Source organism: Myotis nattereri (assembly GCF_964212035.1).
Source record: "Myotis nattereri genome assembly, chromosome: X".
NCBI lineage: Eukaryota > Metazoa > Chordata > Mammalia > Chiroptera > Vespertilionidae > Myotis > Myotis nattereri.
In genome coordinates this window covers 97526763-97539251 of record NC_138078.1, presented here as the reverse complement: position 1 = coordinate 97539251, position 12489 = coordinate 97526763, and the positions used below count along the sequence as shown (strand labels likewise).

Sequence of the window (12489 nt, the reverse complement as noted above, 5' to 3'; positions counted from 1 at the left end):
GTAGTGTTTTTCTTAAATTATTAATCACTGGAATACTAATAGTCAATCAGGGTAAAGCATTTCTTGGAACATGAGGACCGCTTGTTTTGTTGAGTGCCTCCTTCCATGAAAAAATTAAAATCTGTAGAAATAAAAACTTGAACATTTCTGACAAAAAATTGGTATGCTTTCCATGGAGAGTGATGATTGAGTCAGTATACTAGAACATAGGGGGAGTTTCAGTTTATTAACTTAATGAAAATAAATGATTAAAAATAAAATTTTCAAGTGAAAAGATAGATCAGAGTAATAAAAACATTAAAAACCATCTGGCAATTCTTTTCTATAAGAATATCATTTCAGCCTTCACTGTGAATCCATGTCCAATTATCTGAACAATTTTATCATTGCAATTCATTCCATTTTGCAATATGTAAGAGAGTTAGAAGATTTTTGTTACAATCTTTGTTAAGAGTAGTGAACAGTATTTCCCACAGGTTTTAAGGTCCCCTTGTAAATCAAAAACAAACAACAGTCCTAATCTCTTTCCATTCTCCCAGATTCTTCACAATTCATGGTGGGGGACAGTATAAATGAAACAATGTGTATGCAACAGTTTAATGCTGTTTTTAGACAGTGTATTTTCAAAAACACATCACTCTTGTAATCATTCCACCGTTCCCAAGATTAATACATGTGACAAATAAAAAACCATTTCTCTCCTGCAAAATTTAATAGTTCATTAAAAATATTAATTATGCTCCCAATGTTCTGATAATCCAATTCTATATCCTCTGATATCTGTACTGAGGTGTCTGAATGACTGATTATCTCAGAATTGCTTATAACTCAGATATAGACTCATACATTTTGATAGTAATTTTCTTCTATAAATTGTACAATTTGGTAAAATGGTCTTAGTTTCTCTATTCTCATAAGCACTCATCTTTACCTAAGAAACACCTCTAAATAAACATCTCCATACTTAAACGTCAAAGGGGTCTTTGTTACCAGGGTAATTCCTCATCTCTGAATCTGTTCCAAATACAAGTTCCACTTCCTTTTATGCAAGAGCAATGTTTCTAAAATATTTAGTATACTTTTGTATCTGATATAACCCCACCTTTCCCAGCATGTATTATTCTATTTCAGCTAAGGAAAAAAAAATGAGCTTGCCTTCTCAACTTAATTGATACATGCTCCTAACTTTTTCTCCTATGTCTTATTTATTGCATATATTCAAGGTGTTATTAACAGCCCCATTTTTCTTTATTTTTGGCCTCAACCAAGACTTTTCCCTTACTCAAATATCTTGGCTCCTTTGCATGCCTTATATGATTCTGCTGTGTTCCACCTAAGCTATTCCTGAAGAGTGGAAGCTAAATCCACTAAATTTGTGGATTGTGCTTGTTTTTCCACACTATGGCAAAAAAGCATTTTAGAAGGAACAAATTGATATGCATTTTTATGGGAGATGGGCTGCTCATGGTAAACTGATTATAATAATGAAAAACTTTATTAAAATAAGTGAAAGCAAAGTGATATATTCTGCAATAGTATGAGGTTTCGGCCCAAAATTTTGTTTGACTTAGGCAGTCTGATTGCCAAGGTTTGCTGAAATCTAAGGTGTAGGAAAAGGGGGAATACACAAAGTATTTTTATTATAGTGGGAATATTGGCATTGACTGTGGTGTGGCCAAAGGTCAGCTCATAGAAATTTCCTATCCAAAATAAAGTCCATCTTGTTGCTGCGAGCTTCCCTGGGGTCACCCTGTACTGACCCCAAATTCTATTCAACTACCTAATTATATTCCACCACTTTATATGAGCATGTACCCAGAGGCCAATTTTAGTAGGCTACAGCTAGTTCGTCCCCTTATTTGGCTCAAAATATTTTCTGTTCTCATTTCATCTATAGACAAATGAAAAAGGATAAGTGGACTGAATTGGGTGGCATAAATAATACTGTGTAGTTGAAATTATTTATTTTATAGAAATATTATCTAGGCTTAAAAATCCTAACTATCACACTGTGTAATGGTTGTCAAGCATTCTTTGGCCATAAATATAAATGACAAACATTTTGAAATGTAGCTATTGCTACCATAGTTACTGAACAATTTTCCTATTTAGCATTCAGGTAGCTTAGAAAAAATGTAATTATGTTTGCTAGAAATGTATTAGAGGTTTTACTCTCATACATAATCAACCCTGCAACTTCCTGCAAATGTATCAGATGACATAGCCTTACTCCCACAGCAAGGTTGGAACAAGTTGTTCAAATACAGTTTCACAGCATATTGTGAACAAAACTAATTCAACTATAAGTATACAACCACCTGTTCAGACTCAAAATCATCCTCTTCTTCAGGATAAAGTAGTTTAGAGAGGGCTTGAAGAGCTGAAACTGAAGAAATAGTTTCAGTCTCCATGTTTTCGGATTCCATAGTTTCCGTTTCCATATTTTCTACATATTCAGGTTCCATATTGTCCAAGTCCATATTCTGAGGAAGAAAATAATCGGAAAGAAGTATTTTAGTTTTCTATTTTATTTAAGACACTAGAGGCCCAGTGCAGAAAATACGTGCAGAGGGTGGGGGTCATCCTCAACCCGGCTTGTACCCTATCGCTATCTGGGACCCCTCGGGTAGGGTCCCTAGGCCTGGCTAGTGATCAGGGCGTATCAGGGCTCTCCTTCCCCAGCTGCTGGCAGCTGGCCCCACCCCAGCTGCTGCCATTGCTTGCCATCTTTGCAGCACTGCCCTTTCCCTCCCCGGCCACCAGTCGCCTCCCTCTGTGAGTGACAGGCATGGGGTCCAATTGCTTGGCTGGCCTTGGCCTCCCTCTGCAGGGCGATTACTGGCCAGCCCCACACATCTGCGACAGCGTCAGTGGCCAGTGGCCTGGGCCTCCCTCTGTGGGTCGATCAATCACTGGGCTCCCAGATTGATCACCCAGCAGAGGGAGGCCCTGCCCGCCAACCACAGCACTGCCAGTCGGATGGCCTGGGCCTCTCTCTGTGGCCACTGGCCAGGTGCTCTGGGCCTCCCTCTGTAGGGTGATCTATTGGGTGGGGGCCCAGATTGATCACCCTTCAGAGGGAAGCCCCGCCCACCTACTATAGCGGCAGTTACCGGGTAGCCTGGGCCTCCCTCTTTGGGGTGATCCATCTGCAGGGCTCTGCAATGGATTGCCCAACAAAAGGAGGCCCTGTCCAACTGGCCGGGGCTCTGCTATCCATCACCACACATATGGTGGCTTGGCCTCCTTCTTTGGGGTGATTGCGGAGGTCCCCCACCCCCATCGATCACCCCGCTGGCCAGTGGCCTGGGTCTCCCTCTGCTGGGCGATCATGGGGTGATGGCTAAGCCACCCAACCAATTGCATCGCAACTGCCTTGGCTGTCCTGGAGCCAGTGTGTGTCATAGCATGGTCGTCCAGAAGGTTGTCTGGACGGTCGTTCTACTGTTTGGTCATTCAGTTGATTTGCATATTATGCTTTTATTATTATAGACTAGAGGCCTGGTGCACGAAATTCGTGCACAGGCGGGGGGCCTCAGCAGAGCCTGCACCCTCTCCAATATGGGACCCCTTGGGGGATGTCCGACTGCCAGGACATCCCTCTCACAATCTGGGACCACTGGCTCCTAACTGCTCGCCTGCCTGCCTGCCTGATTTCCCCTAACCGCTTCTGTCTGTCGACCTGGTTGCCCTCAACTGCCTCCCCACTGCCAACCTGGTCACCCTCAACTGCCCCCCCCACCGGCCTGATAGGCCCTAACTGCACCCCCCTTGCCAGCATGGTTGCCCCTTACTGCACCCCCATCAGCCTGGTCACCCCCAACAGCCCCCCATGCCAGCCTGGTCATTCATCACTGCCCCCCTCTGCCGGCCTGGTCACCCTTAACTGCACCCCCTTGCCGACCTGGTCATCTGAAACTGCCCCCTTCTGCCGGCATGTCCCCAGCACAGCTGGGAACTGGAGGCAGCAGTCACAGGCATTTTCCTCAGCTGGTCTGGACCACCAGAGCTAACCCAACAAGTGGATGGCTGTTGGAATAGCCACTGGACTGGTAGCATTGTGTGTCAAGCACACAAACAGTGAGAGAGAATGTCTGAACCATGGGGGCACGTTGTGAATGGGATCTGAGGTGCATGCCTAAGCTACAGAGTCAGAAGACACTCTCCCTACAGAGTCGCTCCCCATGGCAGCTGGCTTTCAGGCAAAGAAAGTAGATCACAGAGCCCTGCCACGAATTAGACTTCCAGGTCTCGCCTCCTATTGCCCTTGGATTGTTTCCAGGAGTGTATTTTCTGTAGGACAAGAGCTGCTGCAATAGAAACACAGTTTCCCTCTGGGCTAGACCGTTGGAGGTGAGGGACTGCCATTACTGTGAGGGAAAAACAAACTTCACCCCCAACCAGCAGAGGCAGTAGAGCCCTATGGAAGCCACAGAGGCTCAAAACTGTGAGGCCACAGAGGAAAAAAAATCTTGCAATTCAGTGCCATCTACTGGAACAGAGTAGAAAACCTCCTCAGAGATAAATGGGAAAACAAAGGAGAACAGCGAACACCATGGACAACCACAACAACAACGATGACCAGAAAGAAAATGAAAAATCTCCAGAAAACAAGCTGGAATACACAGAATCATGTGAGTTGAATGACAGAGATTTCAAGATTGCAGTTCTGAAAATACTCAATGAGATGCAAGGCAATTTAGCTCACTCAGAAAACAAATCAATGAACAAAATGAATATTTCTCCAAAGAAGTTGAATTGTTAAAAAAAAAAAAAAGAAGAAGAATGTAGCAGAAATCCTGGAAATAAAGCAGGCAATTAAAAAAAATTAAGAGTGAACTGATGAGCACAGAAAACAGAACCAACCAGTTAGAGAAAAGAACTAGTGATATTGAAGATAGGAATCAAGAAATGATGCAGGGGGAAGAAGAGAAAGACCTGAGAATAAAGAAATACGAAATAGCCCTATGAGACCTCTCTGATTCCATAAAATAATAATAACATCAGAATCATAGGTATAGCAGAGGAGAAAGAGAGAGAGTATGGAATGGAGGGTCTATTAAAACAAATAGTGGATGAGAACTTCCCAAATCTATGTAAAGAACTAGACCCTCAAATACAAGAAGCAAACAGAACACCTAGTTTCCTCAATCCAAAGAGGCCCTCTCCAAGGCACTTGATAATGAAGCTGTCAAAAATTAGTGACAAAGAAAAAATCCTCAAAGCATCCAAGGAAAAAAATAAAGTGACTTACAAAGGAAAACCCATCAGAATTTCACCTGACTTCTCATCAGAAACTCTACAAGCAAGAAGACAGTGGGACCAAATATTTAAATGCCTGAAAGAGAGAAATTACCAGCCACTCATATATCCAGTGAAATTATCCTTTAAATATGAAGGATAAATAAGAACATTCCCAGACATACAGAAACTGAGGGATTGTATCACTAGAAAACCTCAACTGCAGGAAATACTAAAGGGAGTTATTCTACCTGAAACAAAGAACATAGGTCATAAACACTACCAATAGGATTGACAAAAAGTTGCAGCATAAACAGGAATAACTTGTGACAATAAAAACATAAAAGGGGAAGGGGGACAGGTATGGACAGGCAAAGGAAGATGAAGGTCAGATGTATTCAAAAGGGAAAAAACTATAGTATATATGTAACTTCACTTTTTATAAAACTAATGACAACCACACACAGAAATTCCCCAAACAAGACATATAGCTTAAAAAAAGAGGAAACAAGGGAAAGATGTATGGAATACCACCAAACAAGAACAGATAGAAGCATAAAGGAAGCAATGGAAGCACAGAGTTACCAGAAAATAAAAGATAAAATGACTATAGGAAATCCTCATACATCAATAATTACCCTAAATGTAAATGGTCTAAATTCACCAGTAAAGAGGCACAGAGTAGGAGAGTGGATCAAAAAACAAAACCCAACCATATGCTGCCTACAAGAGACACATCTAAACAGCACAGACAAAGGTAGATTCCAAGTAAAAGGGTGGAAAATTATTCTCTAAGCAAATGACATCCACAAAAAGCAAGTGTAGCCATACTTACATCTGACAAAATAGATCTCAAGATAATAAAGATAAGAAGAGACAAAGATGTACACTTTATAATGATAAAGGGAACATTACATCAAGAAAACATAACACTTTTTGACATAACCGGTTTGGCTCAGTGGATAGAGCGTCGGCCTGTGGACTGAAAGGTCCCAGGTTCGATTCCGGTCAAGGGCATGTACCTTGGTTGCGGGCACATCCCCAGTGGGAGGTGTGCAGGAGGCAGCTGATCGATGTTTCTCTCTCATCGATGTTTCTAACTCTCTATCTCTCTCTCCCTTCCTCTCTGTAAAAAATCAGTAAAATATATTTTTTTAAAAAAGAAAACATAACACTTTTTAATATATATGCGCCCAACCAGGGAGCACTGAAATATATTTAACAGCTACTCACAGAACTAAAGGGAGAAACAGGTCAAAACACAATTAAGTTGGATACCTTAATACTCCATTGATAGCTCTAGACAGATCAACCAAACAAAAAATCAATAAAGAAATATCAGCCTTAAATGAAACACTAAACCAAATGGATATAATCGACATTTACAGAACATTTCATCCCAGAACATCAGAGTATACATTCTTCTCCAGTATACATGGAACATTCTCAAGGATAGACCATATGTTGGGCCACAGAACAAGCATCAACAAATTCAAAAAGACTGAAATTATTCCAAGTAAATTTTCTGACCACAATGCCATGAAATTAGAAATCAACTGCAAAAAGGAGGTAAAAAACACACACACACACACACACACACACACAACAAAAAAGAAAACAAAAAACTACAAACACGTGGAGATTAAACAACATACTACTAAAAAATTACTGGGTCAAAGAAGAAATAAAAGATGAGATCAAAAGATATATAGAGACAAATGAGAATAACACAACATATCAAAACCTCCAGGATGCAGTGAAAACTGTAATAAGAGGGAATTTTATATTATTACAGGCCTATCTCAAGAAACAAGAGAAATGCCGAAACCGGTTTGGCTCAGTGGATAGAGCGTCGGCCTGCGGACCGAAAGGTCCCGGGTTCGATTCCGGTCAAGGGCATGTACCTGGGTTGCGGGCACATCCCCAGTGGGAGATGTGCAGGAGGCAGCTGATCGATGTTTCTCTCTCATCGATGTTTCTAACTATCTATCTCTCTCCCTTCCCTCTCTGTAAAAAATCAATAAAAATATATTTAAAAAAAAAAAAGAAACAAGAGAAATTCAAAGTAAACAACATAACACCACACCTAAAAAGACTAGAGAAGAAAGAATAAAAGCAACACCAAGTCAGCAGAAGAAAGGAAATAACAAAAATCAGAGCAGAATTAAATAAAATAAAGAACAAAAAGACTGTAGAAAAAAATTAATAAAACAAAGAGCTGCTTCTTTGAAAATATTAATAAAATTGACAAACTGCTGGCTAGATTCACTAAGGAAAAAGGCAAAAAGATCCATATAGGAAAAAACTAACATGGCGGCATAGATAAACACCGGGAAATTGCTGCCTCCCACAACAATTGAAAAATACAAAAAAAAAAAAAAAAAAAACACAAAACGGACATCATCCAGAACTACAGGAAGGCTGGCTGAGTGTAAATTCTACAACTAGAAGGAAAGAAAAGCAGACTGAGAGCCAGAGGAGCTGCGGAAGTAAAGTGCAGAGGTACGGGGGCTGGCACCTGAGGACGCGGCCGTCTTTTTGAATCCGGAGGGAGTCACAAGCTCCCGATGGCTCTGAACTCCAGTTCCAGGAAGTCTCTGGGGACCCAGGACTCATACGGGGAGAAACTGGACAGTCTGGCAGCGGGCGAACTTGAGGGCGGCTTTCCCTCAGAGGTGCTTGCAGCCGTTACAGGGACACTGAGACTCATGACTCCTTAGGGCAGGGCTGCGGATCCGCCATAGCTGCTTGCTCTGCCCTTTGATTCCTTGAGACCCCGCCCCATGCAGGCTCTGGCAGAGGCTTTTGCATATGAATGCCCCGGCCCTTTGCAACCTGATAATTACCTAACTGCAGCCCGGCCAGACAGACCCAGAACTTCCAAGAGAAGGCCCAAGGCCCCACAGCGGCTTGCATTGTTTCACAGCTGAGCCTCATCAGGGCACCTCCAAACTCCAAAAAAGGAAGGGGAATCTGCAGTTCTCTTCGTAGCTCCTGCTGTGTAACCTCAGGCAGAGGCTAAATTAGCAACTCCTTAGATCCAAGAGCCACTGTACCCAGTGGTCAGAGGGGGACCATCCAGATCACAGCTCCTCAGATCCATAAGGGACACACTCAGGGTGCAGTCTCAGTGAGCACCAAAGCCCCACTGAAGCAAGTCTTGCCCCAGAAGGGTGTCTCCAGCACAGAAGTTCTCTCACTGCAGACACAGCTGATTCTCACTGCCAATTGGCCTGGAGGTCAATTCCTCCCAGTGATCCTACAACAACCAAGGCATAACTACAACAAGACTGTGCACAAAGCCCACAAGGGGGTGCACCAAGAGTGTCCACCTCAGGTAACTGGGGAGGCTGAGCCACTGGGCCCTACAGGACACCTAGCACAGAAAGCCACTCTATCAACACAGGGAAGCAGCCAAAATGCGGAGACAAAGAAACAGGTCACAAATGGCAGAAATGGAGGAAAGCAAACGACTGGATATAGAGTTCAAGGCCACGTTTATAAGGTTTTTCAAGAATTTTATGGAAACCGCCGATAAATTTAGTGAGTCCCTCAATAAGTATAGTGAGACCCTGGAGGACATGCAAAAGGACCAACTAGAAATTAAGCATACACTGACTGAAATAAAGAATAATTTACAGAGATCCAACAGCAGACAAGAGGATCCCAAGAATCAAGTCAAAGATTTGAAATACAAAGAAACAAAAAACACCCAACCGAAAAAGAAAAAAGAAAAGAGATTCCAAAAATATGAAGATAGTGTAAGGAGCCTCTGGGACAACTTCAAGCGTACCAACATCAGAATTATAGGGGTACCAGAAGAAGAGAGAGGGCAAGATATTGAAAACCTATTTGAAGAAATAATGACAGAAAACTTCCCCCACCTGGTGAAAGAAATAGACTTACAAGTCCAGGAAGCGCAGAGAACCCCAAACAAAAGGAATCCAAAGAGGACCACACCAAGACACATCATAATTAAAATGCCAAGAGCAAAAGACAAAGAGAGAATCTTAAAAGCAGCAAGAGAAAGACAGTCAGTTACCTACAAGGGAGTACCCATACGACTGTCAGCTGATTTCTCAACAGAAACCATGCAGGCCAGAAGAGAGCGGCAAGAAATATTCAAAGTGATGAATAGCAAGAACCTGCAACCAAGATTACTTTATCCAGCAAAGCTATCATTCAGAATAGAAGGTCAGATAAAGAGCTTCACGGATAAGAAAAAGCTAAAGGAATTCATCACCACCAAACCAGCATTATATGAAATGCTGAAAGGTATTCTTTAAGAAGAGGAAGAAGAAAAAGGAACTCTTACCATTTGCCACAGCATGGATGGAACTGGAGAGCGGATAAATACCACATGATCTCACTCATTTGGGGAATATAATGAACAACATAAACTGATGAACAAGGACTGATCCAGAGACGGAGAGGCATTGATTGGACTGTCGGGCCGTGGAGGGAAGGTAGGGGAGGGTGGGGGTAAGGGGGAAAGATCAAGCAAAGACTTACATGCAAGCATATAGGCTTAACCAATGGACACGGACAACGGGGGGGTGAGGGCATGAGCGGGGGTTGGGGGGTAGAGGGTAACGTGGGGACAAGGACAGATATGTAATATCTTAATCAATAAAAAATATATTTTAAAAAAAGTGGGGAAAAAAAGATCCATATAAACAAATTCAGAAATGAGAGGAGAAATCACCATAGACATCACAGATATACAAAGGATCATACTAGAATATTATGAAAGCCTTTATGCCATCAAATTCAATAATCTAGAAGAAATGGGTAAGTTCCTAGAAATATATAACCTTCCTAGACTAAATCATGAAGAACTAGAAAATCTAATAGATCAGCAGTGAGGAAATTGAAACAACCATCAAAAACCTCCCAAAAAACAAAAGTCCAGGACCAGATGGCTTCACCAGTGAATTCTACCAAACGTTCAAGAAAGAATTAAAGCCTATTCTTTGCAAACTCTTCCAAAAAAATTGAAGAAGAGGCAATACTTCCTAAAACATTCTACGAGGCAAATATAATCCTAATACCAAAACCTGGCTAAGGTAACACAAAAAACGAAAACTAAAAACCAATATCCCTGATAAATACAGACGCAAAAATCCTAACCAAAATACTAGCTAATCAAGTACAACAGTACATCCAAAAAATAATACATCACGATCAAGTGGGATTCATTCCAGGGGCACAAGGATGGTTCAACATTCACAAATCAATCAAGTAATACACTGCATTAACAAAAGAAAGGATACCAATCATATGATCTTATCAATAGATTCAGAAAAAGCATTTGATAAGATACAACATCCATTAATGATTAAAACACTCAATAAAATAGGAATAGAAGGAAAGTACCTCAGCTTAATAAAGGCCATATATGATGAACTCTCATCCAATATCATACTCAATGGTGAAAAACTAAAAGCTTTTCCCCTAAGATCAGGAACAAGACAAGATGTCCACTCTCACCATTCAACATAGTAGTGGAAGTACTAGCCAGAGCAATAGAGCAAGAGAAAAAAATAAAAGGCATCCAAATAGGGAAGAAAGGAGTCAAACTGTCACTTTTTGTGGATGACATGATGCTGTATATAGAAAACCCTAAAGACTCTACAAAAAAAACCCAAAAACTACTGGAAACAATAAACAAATAGTCAAGTTGCAGGATACAAAATCAATGTACAAAAATCCATTCCCTTCCTCTATACCAACAACAAAACTTCAGAAAAAAAATGGAGAAAACAATTCCTTTTGCAATCACAACCAAAAGAATAAAATACCTAGGACTAAACTTAACAAAGAATGTGAAAGACCTATATAATAAAAATTACAAAACTTTATTAAATGAGATTGAAAAAGATGCAACAAAATGGAAAAACATCCCATATTCATGGATTGGAAGGCTCAACATAGTTTAAAATGGCCATTTTACCCAAAGCAATATACAGATTTAATGCAATCCCCATCAAAATCCCAATGTCATTTTTTAAAGAAATAGAATGAGAAATCATCAGATTTGTATGGAACCATAAAAGACCCAGAATAGCCAAAGCAATTCTGAAAAAAGAAAGAACAAGGCTGGAGGTATCACACTACCTGACTTCAAAATATACTACAGAGCTACAATAATCAAAACAGCATGGTATTGGCAGAGAAACAGATACACAGATCAATGGAACAGAATAGAGAGCCCAGCTATAAAACCACACATATATGGACAGATAATTTTCCACAAAGGAGCCAGAAATGCACATTGGAGCAAAGGTAGTCTCTTCAATAAATGGTTCTGGGAAAACTGGTAATCCACATGCAAACGAATGAAACTGGATTGCAATTTGTCCCCATGTACAAAAATTAACTCAAAAAGGATAAAAGACTTAGACATAAGACCCGAAACTCTAAGTCACAAAGAAAAAAATATAGGTACCAAACTTATAGACCTGAGTGGTAGAGAGCATTTTATGAACTTGACACCAAAGGCTAGGGAGGTAAAGGCAAAAATAAATGAATGGGACTATATCAAACTGAAGAGCTTCTGCACAGCAGAAGAAATGGACAACAAAACAAACAGTCAGCCAACCAGATGGGAGATGATATTTACAAACAGTAGCTATGACAAAGGTTTAATTTCCAAAATATATAAGGAACTCATAAAACTCAACACCAAACAAATAAACAATCCAATGAAAAAATGGGCAGAGGATCTGAAAATACACCTCTCCCAAGAAGACATACAAGTAGCCAATAGATATATGAAAAGATGTTCAACCTCATTGGCAATCAGGGAAATGCAAATTAAAACTGCAATGAGATACCACCTTACACCAGTTAGAGTGGCCATTAGCAATAAGACAAGCAACAACAAGTGTTGGAGAGGTTGTGGGAAAAAGGGAACCCTTATTCACTGTCGGTGGGAATGTAGACTGGTACAACCACTATGGAAAGCAGTCTGGTGATCCCTCAAAAAATTAAAAATAGAGCTACCATACAACCCAACAACCCCACTCCTGGGTATATACCCGAAAAACTTGAAATCATTTATACACAAAGATATATGCACCCCTATGTTCACTGCAGCATGATTCACAGTGGCCAAGAATTGAAAACAGCCAAAGTGCCCTACAATAGAGGACTGGATAAAGAAGATGCGGTATATATACACAATGGAGTACTATGCGGCCATAAGAAACGATGGTATAGCCTCATTTACAACAACATGGATGGAAC

The 12489-nt window shown here is 40.8% G+C and overlaps 1 protein-coding gene across 1 annotated transcript in view; it reads right to left on the bottom strand.

Moving 5' to 3' along the window:
- Positions 1 to 12489, bottom strand: part of DNAAF6 (dynein axonemal assembly factor 6) — a 69558-nt gene that overhangs the window by 49301 nt on the left and 7768 nt on the right. Inside the window, exon 2 of the mRNA XM_081115020.1 lies at positions 2319 to 2483. Within this exon, the coding sequence (XP_080971146.1) occupies positions 2319 to 2480 (162 nt within the window). The 5' untranslated portion in view covers positions 2481 to 2483. The remainder of the gene's footprint in view (positions 1 to 2318; positions 2484 to 12489) is intronic.